At 36.9% G+C, this 20,109-nt stretch overlaps 2 protein-coding genes across 3 annotated transcripts in view; both read right to left on the minus strand.

The window, feature by feature from the left end:
- The window catches only part of GBP2 (guanylate binding protein 2), a 28,980-nt gene extending 20,944 nt beyond the window's left edge, over positions 1 to 8,036 (minus strand). Inside the window, exons 1-4 of the mRNA XM_025364986.1 lie at positions 7,752 to 8,036; positions 3,666 to 3,872; positions 3,022 to 3,149; positions 2,066 to 2,175 (exon numbers count right to left, since the gene is read on the minus strand). Of these exons, the coding sequence (XP_025220771.1) occupies positions 2,066 to 2,175; positions 3,022 to 3,149; positions 3,666 to 3,855 (428 nt within the window). The 5' untranslated portion in view covers positions 3,856 to 3,872; positions 7,752 to 8,036. The remainder of the gene's footprint in view (positions 1 to 2,065; positions 2,176 to 3,021; positions 3,150 to 3,665; positions 3,873 to 7,751) is intronic.
- A 4,033-nt stretch (positions 8,037 to 12,069) lies between these two features.
- The window catches only part of LOC112611288 (guanylate-binding protein 7), a 103,423-nt gene continuing 95,383 nt past the window's right edge, over positions 12,070 to 20,109 (minus strand). Inside the window, exons 10-11 of one of the 2 annotated variants that reach the window (XM_025364973.1) lie at positions 13,571 to 13,764; positions 12,070 to 12,719 (exon numbers count right to left, since the gene is read on the minus strand). In XM_025364973.1, the coding sequence (XP_025220758.1) occupies positions 12,501 to 12,719; positions 13,571 to 13,764 (413 nt within the window). In that variant the 3' untranslated portion in view covers positions 12,070 to 12,500. The remainder of the gene's footprint in view (positions 12,720 to 13,570; positions 13,765 to 20,109) is intronic. The other variant, XM_025364964.1, reaches the window with a different exon arrangement.

Genomic DNA, 20,109 nt, shown 5'->3' on the forward strand with positions numbered 1-20,109 from the left:
TTTAGAAACTAGCGACCAAAAGACACTCATCTAACACTCTAGTGTCTCCCAAATCTGACAATAAGGAAGGCAGAGAATAACTGTGTATCTGCATGTGGTGCTGGTTTATGTAGTTTTCCAGATAAATTATCTCTGACATTGTAGTTGAGCAATGATCTGAATGAATTGAAGAAACCAGTCATGTACAAATCCATTGGAGAAACATTGCAGACAGAGATCACAGACCCTGCAAGCCCCTTAGATAGGAAATCACTGAGTGTGTGAAACATATATCAAGAAATCCAGTGTGGTAGGGCAGAAGGTTAAAATAAGTAGAGGTTGGGATGTGCAAGCTCTGTAAACCAAAGTAAGAAGTTTGAAATTTAATAGAAAGTTAATGGGAACGCATTGGTGGGTTTTAAGTGAAGAGAGGATATAGTATGTTTTTTTAATCATACTGGCTGGCATTGCATCTGTGAGTCAAGTGCATATGCAAAATAAAACAAACAAACAAACAAAACTGAAACAAAAAACAATTAGGTAGTTGAAAAGATAACCAAGACGAGAGGCAATGGAAACTTAGAGTTATCATGGAGGAAGTAGTGAGAATTGGCTAGTCTAGAGAAATAACTTTAATAGTGGAGCTGAAGGAATTCGATGATTAATAATTTCCAAAACATAAGAAAGGGAATCATCCAGGATGATTCCTAAGCTTTTGATCTGAGCACTTCTGTGAATGATGTGGGAATTTATTGTGATTGGAAAGACTGGGAAGGAGTTGTTTTGGACAGGAAAATTAAGTTTCGTTCTGTATATTTTAGGCTCAAGATGTCTCTTACACATCTGAATGGAGATGTCACATCAGAAGCTGGATACAAAAGTTTGAATTTGCTCATGCTTGGGAATACAGATTTGATGGTGATCAACATGTTGGTGCTACTGAAAGCCTTGAAGCTGGATGTGATCATCTGGGGACTGAAAGTAGAAAAAGAAAAGAGGCACAAGAACTTAAGAGTTACAATATTTAGAGGCTAAAAGGAGAAAGAGTATGGAGTAAAGTAATCTGAAAAATTAGGAAGGTGAAAAATTAGGAAACTGTGGTATTCTAATAGGAACCAATTCCAAGTGAAACAAGCATTTCAGAAAGGTGGAAGGGATCAAATTTATGAAATGCTCCTAGAGAAAAAAAAAAGGCTTATGGAGGATTGGAAGATCAAATGAGGTGAGAACTGTGCATTACGTATAGGAATATGAAGGTGATCTTGATGAAATCTAATTCAGTATAATGCTTGAAACTAAGCTAATGGAAATGGTGAGGTCATTGATAATGAACTAGGTTAAGTAATGTGTGAGAGTGGAGAATAACAATAAGAGTGGAGAGTTCCAATAAGGTGATGGAACTGAGTACACTAGGGTGTTAAATAGTTGTCTATTGGTTGCTATTCTCTAAAAAGACACCAGGAGCTAAAATCTTTAATGAATGAAGGATGTCTTTATTGGAACATTGCTAGATAATTGCAGCAAAGCATAGTGGTGTTGTCTGAGGGCATATGTATCAAAGAAGATTCTCTTTTTAATGGTAAAGGAATGAGAAAGTGTCCATAACTCTAATATGGAGCAAGGAGGATACCTAACTCATCTCTTACACTTATGATATGCAAGGTATGGGATAAAAAATAGTCATCACGTAAGACCACTGGAGAGGTCTTGAGGAGAAATAGTCTCTCTAGTGTATAGCTAGGTATCAGAAGGCAACACTTAGAGCAGATGATAAGAATATAGAGAGTTGCAAAAGTGAGACAATGAATTCTAGAGGGCATTGAGGGTTTGGACAGGGATAGGAGATTAAGTCAGATAGAAGATATACAGAGTCTTGGGTGGCTGAGTGTCTAAGGATACATGTAACTGGGAAGACTTGAAGTTCTGGTGGAGATTGAGATAGAATGAGATGTTCAGCATAATGAGATTTATTAAAGAGAGGACTTATGAATTCTTCAGTACCTGTCTGTCTGCCTCTGTACTTGGTGAAAAAATCAAGCTGTTATTTTCTAGGTTTACTGCTGTTCTGTACCACAAAAAAGGATACTGCAGTTGGTCCATGGCCTGCTGGTTGATGGTTCCCACGCTATTGAACACGAAGGTGCTGCTCAGGAGGACAGCCAGGGCGAAGATCCAGGAGTCATTCTCATTGTCACCCTGTAAGTCATTGTAGAAGCCACACAGAAGAGTGACTAGCAGAATGTATAATCAATTCAGATAGCTGAAGACTGACTGAACTCCAGCTCTGTCTCTCATTAGTTGTGAAAACTTAGGTAACTCACTTCCTTATGTAGTATTTTTTTTCCACCTGTAGAATAAATTTTATTTATGATGTATAATTTAAGGTATTATATATAAATGTATGCGTCAGTGGGAAACACATGAGCACTTGGTAGCAGAAGCTATTTTGATCAGCTACTAAAATTCAAACTGGTATCCTAAACTTAGTTTATGACCCTATTCCATTTCCATGGCACATCATGGTAAGACATTTTTTACACAGTAGTTAAAATAAGCTCCTCTAATAAGAACTTTCTATGTCTAAGATTTATGAGTAGTACTATATTATCCTTAATGAACAAAGATGTTATTAGATTTTACACTTTGCTTCTCTTTCTACTGGTGCTCCTGTGGATGTGAACGTTTTTACTACCTTTATGGGATCCCGCTGTAAAAAGTCAGACATGTTTGTAAAATGTCTACTGAAGTTTATAAACACCTTCAGCAGCCTCACCAAAACATTTTACTATAATATGAAAGAAAATGACTGAAAACATCGTTAGCCATTATTTCATAGGTTTACCCATAATTAATCAATTGAACTTACTGTGCACTCTGAATGCTTATACCACATAAATTTAAAAAATAATATATTAATGTAATTAACTAGAGTCCTAGATCCAGGAGTAGGAGTGATAGTGCAAAGAGGGTTATTGACCTGACCTGGTTTATGTAGATTTTAATCGACCTAAGTGAAATTTTTAAAATATTTATTTTTTTTACCTTCTCTATATCTCCCAGGCCCTCAGTGTCGAGCAGAACTAGGGTGTGTTCTGGCTTCTTGGGATGAGGCACACACCACATCCAGATTCCCTTGGTGTGAGACCTCACTGTGGAGCCCAGAGAGAAGCCTGCAAAAGAAGGAGAGGATAAAAGGGAAAACAGATCACTTAGTAGGTGTTTCTGGAAATTGAGATAATAGTTAACATAATTGAAGTTAAAAGAGATAAAAGAAAATACAACTGGCATGAATCTTAATTACAATCCTGGAAATAGGAAAATTAGATATCTAATACACACTGAAACATTCATTTTTTCTTAAAGTTCATTGAAAGCTTGCTGTCACTACATGAGCACTTTAATAAATGTTTTATAAGTCGTTATTATAGAAGTTAATTTTCTTTATTAACATTGTATTCCGTCCAGAAAGGGATACTTATACTCTAAGTATAGAATAAAAGTAAAGTGGGAAGAAAGAGTCAGTTGACTGTAATCCTCCAAATTCAGTGTAAAGAGCCCATTAACGGACTGAAAGTTAGCTTTCAACATTCATTCTCGTCTCTAACTTTCTATTCTCACATCCCTAGGCTGGATGTTCTCAGTGTGTATGGACAGAAGGGGCTTAGAGCTTTCCTGGTGTCACTCACCGTTTTTCTTCCCAGCCAGCTTGTTCATCAGGTAGGATTTTCCTGTGCGGTAGAGGCCCACAATCGCTACCACCACCACAGGCTGTGTAATTGCAGACAGGATCTTCAGAGCTTCTGGATTCACCACCAGCTGCCCGTTAGTGTTATCAATGAGGCTCACTGGGCCCGGCAAATCGATCTCTGGAGCCATGTCCAGGGTGTTGTTCCCTTGTGTGCAAGGAAAAAGATGAAATGGAAAGCAATTTTTAGGTAGCTAGCTATACTGAACTTTACAATATGGATTAAATTTTTGTTTTCTAGGCTTGAACTTTTTTTCATATACATTTTTTAAAGCCCGGTTTCTCTTTAAGTCTGTCTTACAAATTGGTCCACTGGCTTTCTTTAAAAATAACTTTATTTTGAAATAGACTTACAGAAAAAATGTACAACGGGTATGGAAAGTTCCCATATATCATTTCCCCTAATGTTAAAATTTTACATAACCATAGAACAAGGATTTTAACATTGATACAATGATAACTAATCTACACTCCTTATTCACATTCCACCAGCTTCCCACTAATGTCCTTCTGCTCCATGATCCAGTCCAGGATTCCTCATTGCATTTAGTCATTATGTTTCTGTATTTTCCTTGAATCTTTGATGGTTCCTTATTCTTTCCTTGTCTTTCATGTCCTTGACATTTTAGAAGTTGACTGCCTATGATTTTGTAGAATATCCCTCAGTTTGGGTTTTTTGATGTTTCCTTGTTACTAGATTGAAGTTAGGCTCTTTTTTTTTGCAAATGTCACAGAAGTGATGTTCTGCCATTTTCAGTGTCTTGTATTAAGGGATTCATGATGTTGACATGACTTTTTCTGGTGCTGTGACCTTAACTTTGATCACTTGGTTAAGGTGTTCTCTGCCAGATTTGTCTACCACAAAGTATTATGTACTATTTTGTCACTAAAAAGTACCATTTGGAGAGACAGTTGGAAGACTATGCAAATAAAGTTTCATCATACTTTCATAATTTTTTCAGTCACTATTTTTAGCATCCATTGATAATTCTTGCTTATAACTTACTGTGATGTTTGACTAAAGGTAATTTTCTATTCTCATCATTCCTTCTACATTTATTAGAGTTCTAATGTGAGCAAGAACTTCCCTTTCTCCTCTATTTATATTATTTACTTATTTAATCATTTAGTTGTATCAGTGTAGACCTATAGACATTTATTTTATCATATGGGTAACACTTTACTATCGCTATTTATCTCGTTGCTCAACCTGTCCCAGATTAGTTCACTGAGAGCTCCTTCAAGCTAGAGCCCAGGTTCTTTGGACATGCTTCCATCATATTTTCAGTGCTTTTTCCCTTCTGGCATTACAATATATGCCAGGCTTATCTAATATTGTTTCTGATTCAGCCTTAGAATCGACCATTTCTCCCAAGGGCTCTGGTTGCTTTCATTGGATAATGGTACATAGACACCAAGATTATCACACTAGGTGTAGTCATTACTTCTAGGCCCTCTCAGGGGGAAAGTTAAGAAATCTGTTTGTATACTGGCACATGAAAACACACATCTACATTTATTTCTCATCTTTCCATTTCTATATATAAGCTTGAGTTTCTTCTGATATTTCTAATTCCAATTCAACAAAACAAAATGTATTCATGCTTTCCCCTTGTTTTTAAAACATTTTCTCTGAGTATGTCATTATACATAATAAATTCAGTTATTTGCTCAATTCTAGTACATATAATTGGTTTTAAAGTTGCTAACTCATAAGTCTTCGAACGATAAATTTGCTAACTAGAGTGCATTATTAGTTAACAGTTCTTCTTGTCTTTGGTCTTACACAGACAGTCAAAACACTGTATTCCAAAGTTTCTTAGACTACCTTTTCTTTCTCTGTTCTCTTTGGTGCGGTTAAATTATTTATTTGTAAACTAGTTAGGTTCATTTGTTGGTTGATTTTAAGTATGTATTTATTTTGAGTATACGAAATATCATAGTGCTGAAAGTCAGAGCTTTACAACAAGCTGTAGTCAGAGAAGTGTCACTTTCCTTCATCCCATTCCAGCTGTCTTTCTATTCTTTCCACTTCATGCCCACTTATCCTCCATAGATATCCAATCTTGTTAGTTTCTAGTTTACCTTTCTTGGACATTCTTTTCATTAATGAGCATAGACATGTATATTTTCTTATTCACATTTTCTAACATAAAGATCACATAATATAGAAATATGGGAATCTCTTCATATCAGTTCATAGGAAGATTTCTCAATTCTTTTCACAGGCATCTACTCCATTTATGTGGACATACCACAATTTATTCAACTATTCTTTTAGGTATAGACATTTAGATTGTTTCTAATATTTAGCAATTACAAACAGTGCTACAATGAAAACCTCTGCTAACTTTGTGAGTGTGTATTTTTATATTGCTATAGGAGTAACTTTAGGATAGTGTCCTATAAGTGAGATTTCCGGGTCAAAAGGTAAGAGCATTGTATTTTGTTGATATTGCCAAGTTCCTCTCCAGAAGGAGGTACAAAGGTTGAATTCCCACTAGATCATCTTGTATCTCATTGTTCAGAAAAAGAATTTTTTTCTAGATATGTCACATTTTCTGAATTAATTACAAAATTTTCTTTGGAAACTTTTCACTTTCACATTTAGATCTTTGGACTGAGCAAAGCTGAGCTCGCTGAGCTCACGTACACAGTAATAGGAATCTTTACCTGGGGAATCTTGTGTCATACATATCTCCACACTTTGAAACACAGATACCATTCTAACGCAGCCTTGCTCCTGATTTCTTCCAAGCCCCTCTGTGGACAGAGTTTGGTCAGACTGTGGGACTCAGGTTACCCAATGGCTTCTTCCTGTCACTATACAGGAAGCCCTTTGAACTACAGCAGGACATCACAGGTTCTCAATATTTGCTGTGAATCAGCATTCACCTGTTATTCACTCAAGCTTGATATCTCAAATCTAACATGTAGAAAATCTGTTGATTTTTTACTCAATTATGTTACCAGATTTTAACCTCTCTGTGTTTTAAGATTGATTCTTTATTACTTGCATGTATATTAGTTTGCATATTGCTTTCAATTATTTCAGGTAATGAGGCCAGCATCAGGAAACATTCTCTGATGAACCAGGGCTTGTTTTTTTCTGACTTCTGTTTCATGTAAAGCAGTATATACACAATTGTAGGAAAAGCCTGTTTAACCAGGCCTTGATAATTTGACAATTTTGTAAATTTAAAATGAGCGACAAGCCTTCTGTAGTAAATCTTAATTTGTGTTTTTGCCTTGAATATCTTAATCCCTGTTACTTAAAATGATCATGATACAAAATTTATAATGTCTTTAATGTGCCATCATAGACTGTAAGCATTACAGCTTTCCTTCTTCTATAATAAAGAGTGCTTTGTTTATAACATGGAGTTGATTACTTCTGACTTGCTCTGATGAAGGCTTATATCTCATTATCTGTTTCCCCTCTCTTCAGGGGACAATGGCAAAAAAGCTATTTATTTTTCTGTGATCAGGACTCATTTTCTCTTACAGCAATGGCCCATAGAGACTTCTGGCAATACTTCTGTTTCATTTTATAGCATGATGTATACCACCTTAAAATGGAAATCAATCAACGACTGACTCAGAAAAGTAGCTGCACAAAGATTGTATACGCTCCCTAATTATGATAACTTGTTCCCTCTCTTTGCAGATCCTGAGTTGCCTACCTGCATTTACCTAGAGCTATAAAAGTGGCAATAATGAATGTGATGGAGCCCTAACTTTATTAAGCAGATGCTAATAATGATAAAGTTAGTTTAAGATGGTGTCAAGAAAGAAATAACAATTTAAAAACATTCCCGTCTCTCTATGTAGGCTCCACCTCTGCTGGAGCCTATTTCACAGCAGGAACAGAGGGCACTAAGGAACCTGCAGCCACTTGATAGGGCCAGGATTTTATGTGGACTTATGTCCCACAGCTGGCTCAGCTGCGGCCTATTGTGGCAATGGTCAGTTTAGATAAAACTGATGAACCCTGGTAAATATTTTCCCATCCCTGCCCCAGTCTTACCCGGATCAGAGATCCTTTAGCGTTGGAAAGAAGGTTGTTTCAATGTGAAAGTCGAATTCTTTTCCTCCTCTCTTTTCTTCTGAGTTTGGCTGCACTGCTTTCTCCCTCTTTTTTCTCTCACAGTAACTGTGGACTTTTACTTTACCCCTCCGATGTCCTGGGGCTTCCCAGGTTTTCTTCAGAGACCTGACGGGAGACAAGGAAAAGAGGTGTAACCTCTGCAAATAAATGGGCTAATATGAAACTGAAAGTATCAACTAAAGCAGTGACTCATTCACCATGAAAAGAATTGTTGACAGCTGTGCTAGTAAGAGGGTTTGTCATGATTTCTCAACCAGGAATTTCCCATTTTATTATTGGGAAAGATCTTGGAGACTGCTTGCAATATTAAGTTTTAAAAACCCCTTCATTGGGTCATTTAAAATAGTGCTATTTATCTCATGTTTGTGGGCGAGTTTGAGAAGCATGTGGATGAGAAAGCCTCATATAATATTTTCTTCGGTCCAATTACCTTGAATATTAGCTTGAGCACTGTTAAGTGCCCTGAGGGAATATCAATGTCTTACATACTTTTGAATTATCAGCACCTAACCCAGGTCCTGACACTTAACGTTTAATAAATAATAAATAATGATGAAGGTAACTCTCATTTATTGCACACTTGATACAGACACAGTGATAACTTCTTTATATGAATCAGACCATTTTATTCTTATTTTGTATTTGTTTATTTTTTAGAGACAAGTTCTTTCTGTGTTGTCCAAGCTGGAGTGCAATGACATAATCATAGTTCACTCTAATCTCAAACTTCTGGGCTTAAGTTATCCTTTTGCCTCAGCCTTCTTGATAGGTGGGACTCCCAATGAGACATCATACCAGCTTGTGTGTGTGTGTGTGTGCGCGCGCGTGCGTGTGTGTCGGAGGGGTAGATATGGAGTCTCACTATGTTGTAAGGCTGATCTCCAACTCCTGGTCTCAAGTGATTGTCCTGCCTTGCCCTCCCAAAGTGCTGGGATTACAGGTTTGAACCACGGCACCCATTTCCCGTTGCATTCTACAATAATTTCACTACAATGTTACCAAGAAATTTAACAACTTGTTAATATTACAGAGCTACCAAGTAAGATTTGAACCCAAGTCTTCCTCTAAAACCCATACCATCAACCACTTCACTAAAATACCTCTGTGTTTGGTGAGTGAACAACAATAACGTTTCTTATTTATCAATTACTTTCTAGGCCAGATTATTTACATATATTATTTAAACAACACAATTCTGCTTCAAAATATGGGGTGTTTGTTATTCTCCTTGTCCAAGGAGGAAAAAGAGAAAGAGATTAAGTAATGTTTAACTAAAGCCATTGAGCAACTTCAAACTAGCAAGTCATTACGTGAGATTCTAACTTGAAAAATCAATTTAATTAATATCACATTATATCTCTGTTCCACGCTGTCTCTAAAAGAAAGAGAAAAAAAAATAAACAATGAGAGAAGAGAGTAGGATCGTGTGTGTGTGTGTGTGTGTGTGTGTGTGAATATTGGTGACATTGAAAGTGAAAGTAGAGCAGGGTTATTTCAAAATAGAAGTAATTCTAGGAAATCAGCTGCTTTTTCTCTTCTCAACAATAAAATCTATTGTTTATGTCAGGGAACCATAAAATAGCTCCAGGAACAATTGAATCTTTGTGAATTATGTATAGTTTAAGGGTAAATGAAGATGAATACTTGTTTATTAGCTAGAGGAGCCCTTTTTTTCCTAAGTTTCTGGCCCTTCCTTCACTATGCTGAACATTGTAATTGCCCTGTGAGCCAAAGGCAGTGACTTCATTCCGGGGTGATTATCGTAGGTGAGAAGCTTGAGGAAACAGGAACCATGTGCTGTCCAGTCCCTCAAAGAGGACAGAGTGAATTCAGACAAGTGTGCATGTTCTTTCTAATTCAGTGACTCCCTTCTGCACTAGTTTCTAAAATTGTGTCCTTTATTTTGAGAGCTCTAGAAATTGGGAATACAGTGAGGATATGGTAAATTGGGGCCATATTAGAGGGTAGCTTATGTACTTAGCTCACACCTGAGCTTATGTGGTGGGTTTTGTGCTTGGAAATAAAGATAAGTTGATGAAGAAGACCTAGCATCTGAGATCAAAGGTAGTAGACAAGGGTAAACAGGCATTTTCAATGTTACAATTATATAACATCTTCAATGGTAGGAGTGACAAGATGGTGCTATGGCAAAACCAAGAAGGGCATCTCATCCAGCCTTGGAAAGTTAGGAAGTAGGACACTTTAAGGATGAGCAGGGGCTGAGAAATAACAGATATAGGGTGAGGAAGCAGGGTTTTAAGAAATCTTTGCCCCTTTTGCAAAGACCCTCAGTCAAAAGAATATGCCCAGCTTATGGACTTATAAGGAGTTTGGGTTCATTCAAGTACTGAGAACTAGAAAGCCAAAACAAATTCCTAAAATGTTGAGCTGAAAAAAAAATTTCCTTCTACTTCATCGTCTTTATAAATGTGGGACAGCATTTAGAGACCATTCCAAGAAACATCCCAGGGGACTTTGTATCTGAAAATATACTTTGGAATAAACTTTGAAATCTTTATTGAAAAGTCATAATAAAAATGAAATTAGGATGCATGTCCTGTGCCCTTTTTAGTTCCTTGTTCTGATGAGCTGGCTTTTCCTGTTGAGCTGACTTGTGCTATTTCTAGTGGTATTAATCACTTCTTCCTATCATGGGAACTGCCCCATCCAATCATTATTATTTTGTTTTTAATTTTAATAATTGTTTTTAATCCATGTTTGAATACATATCCTTAATACATTCATATAAAATATTAAAGGCACAGAAGATCACAAAGTATGCTTTTTTTTGGTGGATTAGCATATAAAAAGTACTTTCGGCTCCCTGAGAGGCTGGATGGAGATGGAGGCTATGTGCTCGCGGTGTTGGTAGAGGTGCTACAATAGAATGTAATTTACTATGGTGCTGAGGTTACCCTGGTTAATGCTTCCTGCATGAAGAGGACAAATGTATAGAAAGCCTCAAGAGAGAGGGACAAAACCATATTGCCAAAAGAGTGAAAGACTTCTGGAGTGCACAAATCAGAGGAATTTTTTCTCACTTCATGACGCCTTGGAAGAGGAAAGAACAAGAGATTTTCAGAAGAATTTGCAATCAGTGCTTGGCCTCCCAAAATCTTGAAAGAATTAGATCAAAGATCAAATCCATGCTGCGGCAGCAATTCTTTATAACTAAATGGAGCTCCCTATATGGAATGCAAGAAAAGAAGACTTTATAAGTAGTATAGAATCCTTTAATATATCATTTTTTTCAACTAAGTATATTATATTTGTGTTCATCTTGACAATCTTATCTTTGTTTCGCTTTTGATATGTCTGACAACCCAGTTTAAGAGTGATTATTCCAGTCCTTGATAATAGAGTCCATGTAGTGGATTTGGAGTTATGAAATACAAGTTGAGGTCATAACTTGACAACCTAACGGGTGATCTTGGGCAAATAGATTAATCTTCCTATCTTCCTTTTATTATCCATAAACCGAAGATAACATTTGTCCTTCAAGGTTATAGTAAGAACTAAATGAAATCTGTATTTGTTAACCTAAAGCACTCAACAAAGACAATAAATATAACATTAATGCAATCAATTTTTATAAAAAAAATAAAGGCACAGAAGAATATATGATGTGAAATGAGTTATCTTCTCATTTCTCACCTCAAACATTCAGGTTCATCCCTGCTGTGACCATGTATACTAGATTATTTTCTATTTTTCCAGAAGGAGATAATAATATATGCACACATTTATTATTTTCTAAATTCAGTGGTAGTAATTATACATGTTTCCTGCATCATTTTTTTTTTTTTTTTTTTACTTATGATACATCTTGGAGACTTCTCATATTAGTTCAAATAGAGCTTCTCTCTTCATTTTAGTAGCTGTAGAGTATCCCTTTACAAGTATTTCCCAAGATTTCCCTTATCAGTACCTGAAAGAGGGACTTTAATGTTTTTTTTTCAGTCCTTTGGCATTACAACAATGCCACAACATAAATAGTATTACACATAAAATTTTCGACTTGAGTAAATCAATCTATATGATAGATTTCTAAATGTGGAAATGCTAGATCAAAAGTATGTGCACTTAAATATTTCATATATGATTCCAGCAGTTCACACTCTTATTAGCAAATATGAGACACTGACAATATCCTCAAACCCTTGCCAGCTCAGTGCCCTGTCAAACTGTTCTTTCATGCCCATGATAAATTGAAGCAAGAACCTCATAGTTTTTCTTTGCACGACTTTTATTGTCAGTAAAATTAAACATTTTTATCATATTTTTGCCTGTTTAAAATATGTGGTGTTACTCTCTTCTCACTGATTTACAAGAGCTAATTATAACTTAAATTATCTCTGTGACTATAACATTAATTGAAAATAATTTCTTCATCTTACCATTTGTCTTTTTGCTTTATTTAAATCTTTTCTAGGATAATTTTATCTTCTAACTTGTTCACCATTTCTATTAATTATTACTTCAGTCAAAATTAAGTTTGTTTTTATGAACTTCAGGCCATAATATTCTTTGAAATTTGCTTTTTAATTTTAAACTTTTCTTAAATGAAACTGCAATAACACATATACTTTTAAAATGAGCAACAGTGTTACACCATTTTAACAAAAGAAACCTCATTTCATAATTTTCTTACCAGGATTTCTCAGCCTATTACATAAAAGAGCTAAGAATTTTCATCCCTAAATCAACTAACTTAGCAGCCCCAGGTAGCACTGCAATAAACATATTGCCAGCCACATCAAGAATCTGTGAAAACACTGAGGGCTCTTCATTTTCAGCTGCTTCAATCTCTTCTTTCAGTCGATTAATCTCTTCATTTAACGACTCAAATATCTCTTTGAATCCTTCAGTAAGTGGTTCTTCTAGGACCTATAAAAGTAAAAGAGCCTACTTTGGAAAATTCCCAATTTTTAAGAGTCAGAGTTTTGTATTTAACAATTTCATTAAACACATGTCCATTTCTCTAACATCTTAGAAACTCTTTGATGGGTTTGTCTGACATTTCAGACGACTGGACCTGAATAGTGGGAGTATCCATGATTTACACCTTTGTGACATTTCCTCAGCACCATCTCACTGGAGGTAGGGAGGAATTTTGTTCCAGCACAATGAATGCCCTTCAAGAGGGAATGCAGATTTAATTCTAATTGATTCCCCTTTTCACCAATGTAGCAAGGTCATGCTCATCTAGCAAATAATGGGGACTGCTGACCCTGTATAAAACACAGGTTGTCAAGTTCCAGGTTGGGACAAGGAATATATTTTACTCTAGTTGTATAGGATGGGCCAGGCAGATACAGAAACAAATGGAGCAATTTGAGATCATTCAGTATCATTTCATATTAAGCCAAATCTGATACTTTCATCCAGATGGATCTATTTTGGGTCCTTTTGATGGTTGTGCCAAGAATCCTAAGGGCTGGTGGACTAAGGTCCTAATTAATTGGGGCACAGTGAGACCATCCTATAATCACCACAAACAGCAGCCCAGCACCCTGGGGGATGTCATGTGTACTCTCCAAAGTCTAACGTGACAGAAAGTGCTGGAGTCTTGTAAACTTACAGACTTCAGTAGAATTCACATGTATTTGAAATTTAAGTGAAATATATACCTTTTGTGTTTCCTTCTGGAATCTTGACTGAGCTTAAAATTTTGGCCCTTCCCTAACTGAGGAACTGGCATTGTGCCTCAAGCACTGCCAAGCTTCATCCAGACTCACCTTCAGCTTATGACTCAGCATCTTTCTCAGCTCTCTCAGATAGTTTTCCCTTTCCCTCTCCATCTTCTTCTTAAGTTGGGCTATGTTTTCCTGGAAGCTTCTCTCTTGAGCCTCCATCATTTGCTGCTGTTCCTTCTGTTTTTGTCTTAGCAGCTCCTGTTCCTTCTCAGCTGCCTCCTTCTTAGCCTGCTTAGCTGTTCCACAGAGGTTTTACAGAGGGAAGAAAATAACAGTCAGGTGGAAGAAGAACCATGATGGCTAAGTATATGGAGTCAGGAAGAGCTTCTCCCATTGAGAGAACAGACCATAGAGAAGACGGACAAACTTCAGGCAGGACTTCAGAAGGAAGGCATTGAGAGTGGATGAAGGAAGGATGCAGACCCAAGGCTGAAGGGAGAGGAAGCTGGGAACCTTGCACAGGTGAGGTAAATTGGTGTGAAGTGGCCCACTCTCACCAGGGACCTCTAGAATCCTAGCTTTAAGAGACCCCACAACTCCCATAGATGTTTGAGCTGGCAAAGACAGCTGCTTGGAGAGTTGGTAGGGACAGGACTCTGGCCCGTGTGGAGCCTAGATATTTGGCACAGGAATGGCTGCAGTGGAGCACAACAAGGATCTCCCATCCCCCAAGGCTTGCCCTGCCCAAATATGTGGCTTTGGCTTTTGCCAACTATTGGTCCTGGATAGAACTGGGCTATCTTGCCTGTGGGATGGGTCCAGTATGATCTGAGCATCTCCAAGTCTGCTAGCCTCTCTCATGGTCCCCGCCTAACTGCATCCACTTAAAGTGCAACGTCAGATGCCAAACCGAAGCACTTTCCAGCAGCCATCACCATATCTTCTTTGCTGACATACCCTACCTAACCATCATAGAGCTTCAGCAGATGGGCTAACACCAGCGTGCACTCAATGCACCCTCTCCCCAGTGTTTTGCTGGCACACACTCGCTTGCAGCCTCTCACCACCACTTTGCTGGTACACACACCTGTGCAGACCCTGTCAACATGCCACCACCAATGCACGTGCGCAGAACCTGCAGCACGACTGCCCTGCTGCTGCTGCTGCTCACCCATGACCTTGGACCCCGCTGCCACTGCTCTGTGAAAGTACTTTTGCCAGCACCCCTCATTGGCGTGTTGTTGCCAGTTAACCAGGAACAAGTTGCCCCCTGCAGCACAGCAGGTGCTTAACCTAGAGGGACCAGAGAACAAAGCCATGGGCCTGGTCCCAGCCTACTAAGGTTCAAGCCCCCAGCCCAGGAGTGCTGATCTGAGCCTTGGCCCCTTGAAATCATCCAGAAAAAAACAACTTGGTCAAACGAACCCAACTTATACCAGTTGAATCTTCAAGAGAATAAAATAATATAAAAGCCAGAAACCCATAATAGAAACAGAAACTTCAAAGACGAAAGGAGTATCAGCCCACACAGATGAGAAAGAAAAAGTGAAAGAACTCTGGCCTTTTACCTCCAAATGAGTCCACTAGCTCCTCAGCAATAGTTCTTAAACAAACTGAAATGGCTGAAATAGTAGACATGGAATTCGGAATCTGGGTAGCAATGAAGATTATCGATATTCAGGAGACAGTTGAGATACAGTCCAAGGAATTGAAGGAATTCAGTAAAATCAAGAGCTAAAAGTTGAAATAGCTATTTTAAAAAAGAGCCAAAATGATTTGATAGAGCTGAAAAACATGCTACAAGAATTTCATAATACAATCAGAGTATTAAATGTAGAATAGACCAAGATAAAAAAATAATCTCAGAGCTCGAAAATGCATTTTTCAATTCAACTTAATCAAACAAAAATAAAGAATAAAAAAGAATGAACAAAATCTCAGAGAAATATGATATTGATATTATGTAAAGAGACCAAACCTATGACTCATTGGCACCCGTGAAAGAGAGGGAAAGATAGCAAGCAATTTGGAAAACATATTTGAGGATAATGCCCATGAAAATTTCCCCAATCTCACTAGAGAGGTTGACATTCAAGTTCAGGAAATCAGAGAAGCCCTGTGAGATCCTATACAAGATGACCATCCCCAACACATGTGAGATGGTCATCAGATTTTCCAAGGTCAGCGCAATAATAATAATAATAATAATAATAATAATAAAAGGCAGCTTGAGAAAAGGGGCAGGTCTTCTACAAAGGGAATCCCATCAAGCTAACAGTGGAACTTTCAGAAGATACTCTACAAGCCAGAAGAGACTGGGGACCTATATTCAGCATTTTTACAGAAAAGAAATTCCAAGGAAGAATTTCATATCCAGCCAAACTAAGGTTCATAAGAAAAAAAAAAAATCCTTTTTAGACAAGCTAATGCTAAGGGAATTTGTTACCACCAGACCTGCCTTACACAAGCTGCTGAAAAGAGTGTTAAACATGAAAATGAAAGACCATTATCGGCCATGACAAAAGCACACTTCAGTACGTGGATCATTGACACTACAGAACAACAACAAAATCAAGTGTGGATCAAACCCACACAAATCAATATTAACTTTGAATGTAAAAGGGCTAACCACCCCAGTTAAAGGCACAGAGTGGCAAGTTGCATAAAGAAATAAGATCCAACTGTCTTCTATGTTCAAGAGACCAATCTCACATGCAATTACACCAATAGGCTCAAAGAAAAGGGATGAAGAAAAATCTATCAAGCAAATGGAAAACAAAAAGAGCAGAGGTTGCTATTCTTATTTCAGACAAAACAACTCCAAACCAATAATAAATGACGAGTTCATGGGTGCAGTAGACCAACATGGCACAAGTATACATATGTAACAAACCTGCACGTTATGCACATGTACCCTACAACTTAAAGTATAATAATAATAAATAAATTTTTAAAAAAATTACCAAAAAGGATAAAGATGGGCATTACATAATTGTAAAAGTTTCAATTCAACAAGGAGACTTAATTATACTAAATATGTATGCACCCAATATTAGAGAACCCTAGAGTCATAAAACAAGTTCAAAGAGACCTATGAAGAGACTTAGATAACCACACAATAATAGTTGGAGTCTTCAACACTTCACTGACAATATTAGACAGATCATTTAGGCAAAAAACTAACAAAGATATCCAGGACCTAACTTGACACTTGACCAAATGGACCTAACAAACATCTACAAAACACTCCACCCAACAATAACAGAATATACATTCATCTCATCTGCACATGGCACATACTCTAAAATTGACCCCTTGCTCTGCCATAAAGCAATTCTTAACAATTTTTTTTAAAAAAACCCAAATAATACCAATGCTCTCAGACCACAATGCAGTAAAAATAGAAATCAACACAAAGAATATCTCTCAAAGCCATATTATTACATGAAAATTAGAAAATATGCTTCTGAATGATTTTGGGGTAAACAGTGAATTTAAGGCAGAAATAAATTATTTGAAATTAATGAAAACAAAGATACAACTACCAGAATCTTTGAGACACAACTACAGCAGTGTTAAGAGGAATGTTAATAGCACTAAACAACTACAGCAGAAAGTTAGAAATATCTCAAATTAACAATCTAACATTACACCTTGAGGAACTAGAAAAACAAAAGTGAACCAAGCACAAAGCTAGCAGAAGACAAGAAATAACCAAAATCAGACTTGAAGTGAACAAAATGGAGACAAGAAAAACCATACAACAGATCAATGAAAACAATGGTTCTCTGGAAGAATAAATAAGATGGATATACTTCTAGTTAGACTAATAAAGAACAAAACAAGAGAAGATCCAAATAAACGCAATAAAAAAATGACAAAAGGGACATTGTTACCAACTCCACAGAAATACAAAAAATCCTCGGAGACGATTATGAACACCACTATGCACACTAACCAACACTAACCAAGAAACCTAGAAGAAATGGATAAATTCCTGGAAACATACAACCTCCCAAAAGTGAACCAGGAAGAAATTGAAACCTGGAATAGTCTAATAACAAGTTCCAAAATTGAGTCAGTATTAAAAAGCCTACCAAGCAGAAAAAGTCCCAGACCAGACAGATTCACAGTCAATTCCACCAGACATAGAAAGAAGAGCTGATACCAATTCTACTAAACTATTCCAAAAAAATGGGGAAGAGAGAATCTTTCCTAATACATTCTGTGAGGCCAGCATCATTCTGATTTTAAAAACCTGGCAGAGACACAACAAAATAAGAAAAATGCAGGACAATATTCCTGATGAACATGGATGAAAAAATGTTCAACAAAATACTAGCAAACCAAATCCAGCAGCACATTAAAAAGCAAATCCACCACTGTCAATTAGGCTTTATTCCTGGAATGCGAGGTTGATTCAGCATATGCTAATCAATAAATTGATTCCTCACACAAACGGGACCCAGAACAAAAATCACACGATCATCTCAGTGGGCACAGAAAAGGCTTTTGATAAAATTCAATATTTCATGTTAAAATATCTCAACAAACTGGGCCTCAAAGGAACATACCTCAAAATAATAAGAGCCATCTATGAAAAACCCACAGCCAACATCATACTGAATGTGAAAAAGCTGGAAACATTTCACCAGAGAACCAAAAAAGGACAAGGATGCCCACTCTCACAATTCCCTATTCAGTGTGGTACTGCAAGTCCTAGTCAGAGAAATCAGGCAAAGGGGAAAAAATAGTTATCCAATAGGAAGAGAGGAAGTCAAACTATCTCTCTTCATAGACAATAGAATTCTGTACTTAGAAGACTCCATACTTTCTGCCCAAAGGCTCCTCCATCTGATAAACTTCAGCAATGTTTCAGGATAAAAAATCAATGTACAAAAATCAGTAGCATTTCTACACACCAATAATGTCCAAGTTGAAAGTCAAACCAAGAACACAATCCTATTCACAATAGCCATTGTGAATAACCAAGAATAAAATACCTAGGTTTAATCAGGCAGGTGAAACATCTCTACAAAGAGAATTCTAAAACACTGCTAAAAGAAATCTGAGACTGTACAAACAAATGGAAAAACATTCCTTGCATATGGATAGGAAGAATCAATGTTGTTAAAATAGTCATACTGCCCAAAGTGATTTACATATTCAATGCTATTCCTATCAAACTATCCATGACTTTTTTAAAAATAGAATTAGTAAATATTCTAACATCCACATGCAACAACAACAACAACAACAAAAAAACTTGAGTAGCCAAGGCACTCATAAGCAAAAAGAACAAAGCCAGAGACATCACACAACCTGACTTTAAACTATATTACAAGACTACAATAACCAAAATAGCATGGTGCTGGTCAAAAAACAAAACAAAACAAAACAGACACATAAACAAATGGAAAAGGTTAAAGAAAGCAGAAATAATACCACACACCTACAACTATCTGATCTTTGGTAAAGCTAACAAAAAAGCAATGGAGAAAGAATGCCCTACTCAATAAATGGTGCTAGGTTAACTGGCTAGCCATGTGCAGAAGATTGAAACTGGACCCCATCTTCTCACTATATACAAAAATCAACTTGACAGGAGTTAAAGATGTAAATGTAAAATTTAAAACTATAAAATCCCCAAAAGAAAACCTAGGAAATGCCATTCTGTACGTAGGCACTGGCAAAGATTTCATGATGAAAACTTCAAAAGCCACGGCAACCAAACAAAAAATTAACAAGTGGGACCTAATTCAACTAAAGAGCTCATGCACAACAAAGGAAACTATCAACAGAGTAAACAGACAACCTACAGAATGGGAGAAAATATCTGCAAACTATGCATCCGACAAAAATCTAATATCCAGAATCTATAAGGAAGTTAAAGAAATTGAGAACAAAGCAAATAACCCCATTAAAAAAACAGGCAACGGACATTAACAGACATTTATCCAAAGAAGACATACACATGGCCAGCAAGCATATGAAAAAATGCTCAACATCATAAATCATTAGAAAAATGCAAATAGAAACCACATGAGATATAATCTCATACCAGTCAGAAGGGCTGTTATTAAAAAGTCAAAAAATAACAGATGCTGGCATGGTTGCCAAGAAAAGGGAATTCTTATACACCACTGGTGGGATTGTAAATTAGTTCAGCTGCTGTGGAAAGCAGTTTGGAGAGTCCTCAAAGAACTTAAAACAGAACTATCATTTGACCCAGCAATCCCATTACTAGGTATATACCCAAAGGAAAATAAATCATTCTACCATAAAGACACATGCATGTGCATGTTCATCGGTACACTATTTGCAATAGCAAAGATGTGGAATCAACCTAAATGTTCATCAGTGGTGAACTGGATAATGAAAATGTTGTACATATATGCCTTAGAATACTACACAGCCATAAAATGAATGAAATCATGTTCTTTGTAGCACTGTGGTTGCAACTGGAGGTCAATACCCTGAGAGAATTAATGCAGGACTAGAAAACCAAATACCACATGTTCTTACTTATGAGTGGGAACTAAATATCGAGTACACATGGACACAAAGGGTCCAATAGACACAAGGACCTACTTGAGGGTGGAGGATGGGAAGAGGGTGAAGATTGAAAAACTACCTATTGG

The sequence above is a fragment of the Theropithecus gelada genome, chromosome 1 (genome assembly GCF_003255815.1).
Source record: "Theropithecus gelada isolate Dixy chromosome 1, Tgel_1.0, whole genome shotgun sequence".
NCBI lineage: Eukaryota > Metazoa > Chordata > Mammalia > Primates > Cercopithecidae > Theropithecus > Theropithecus gelada.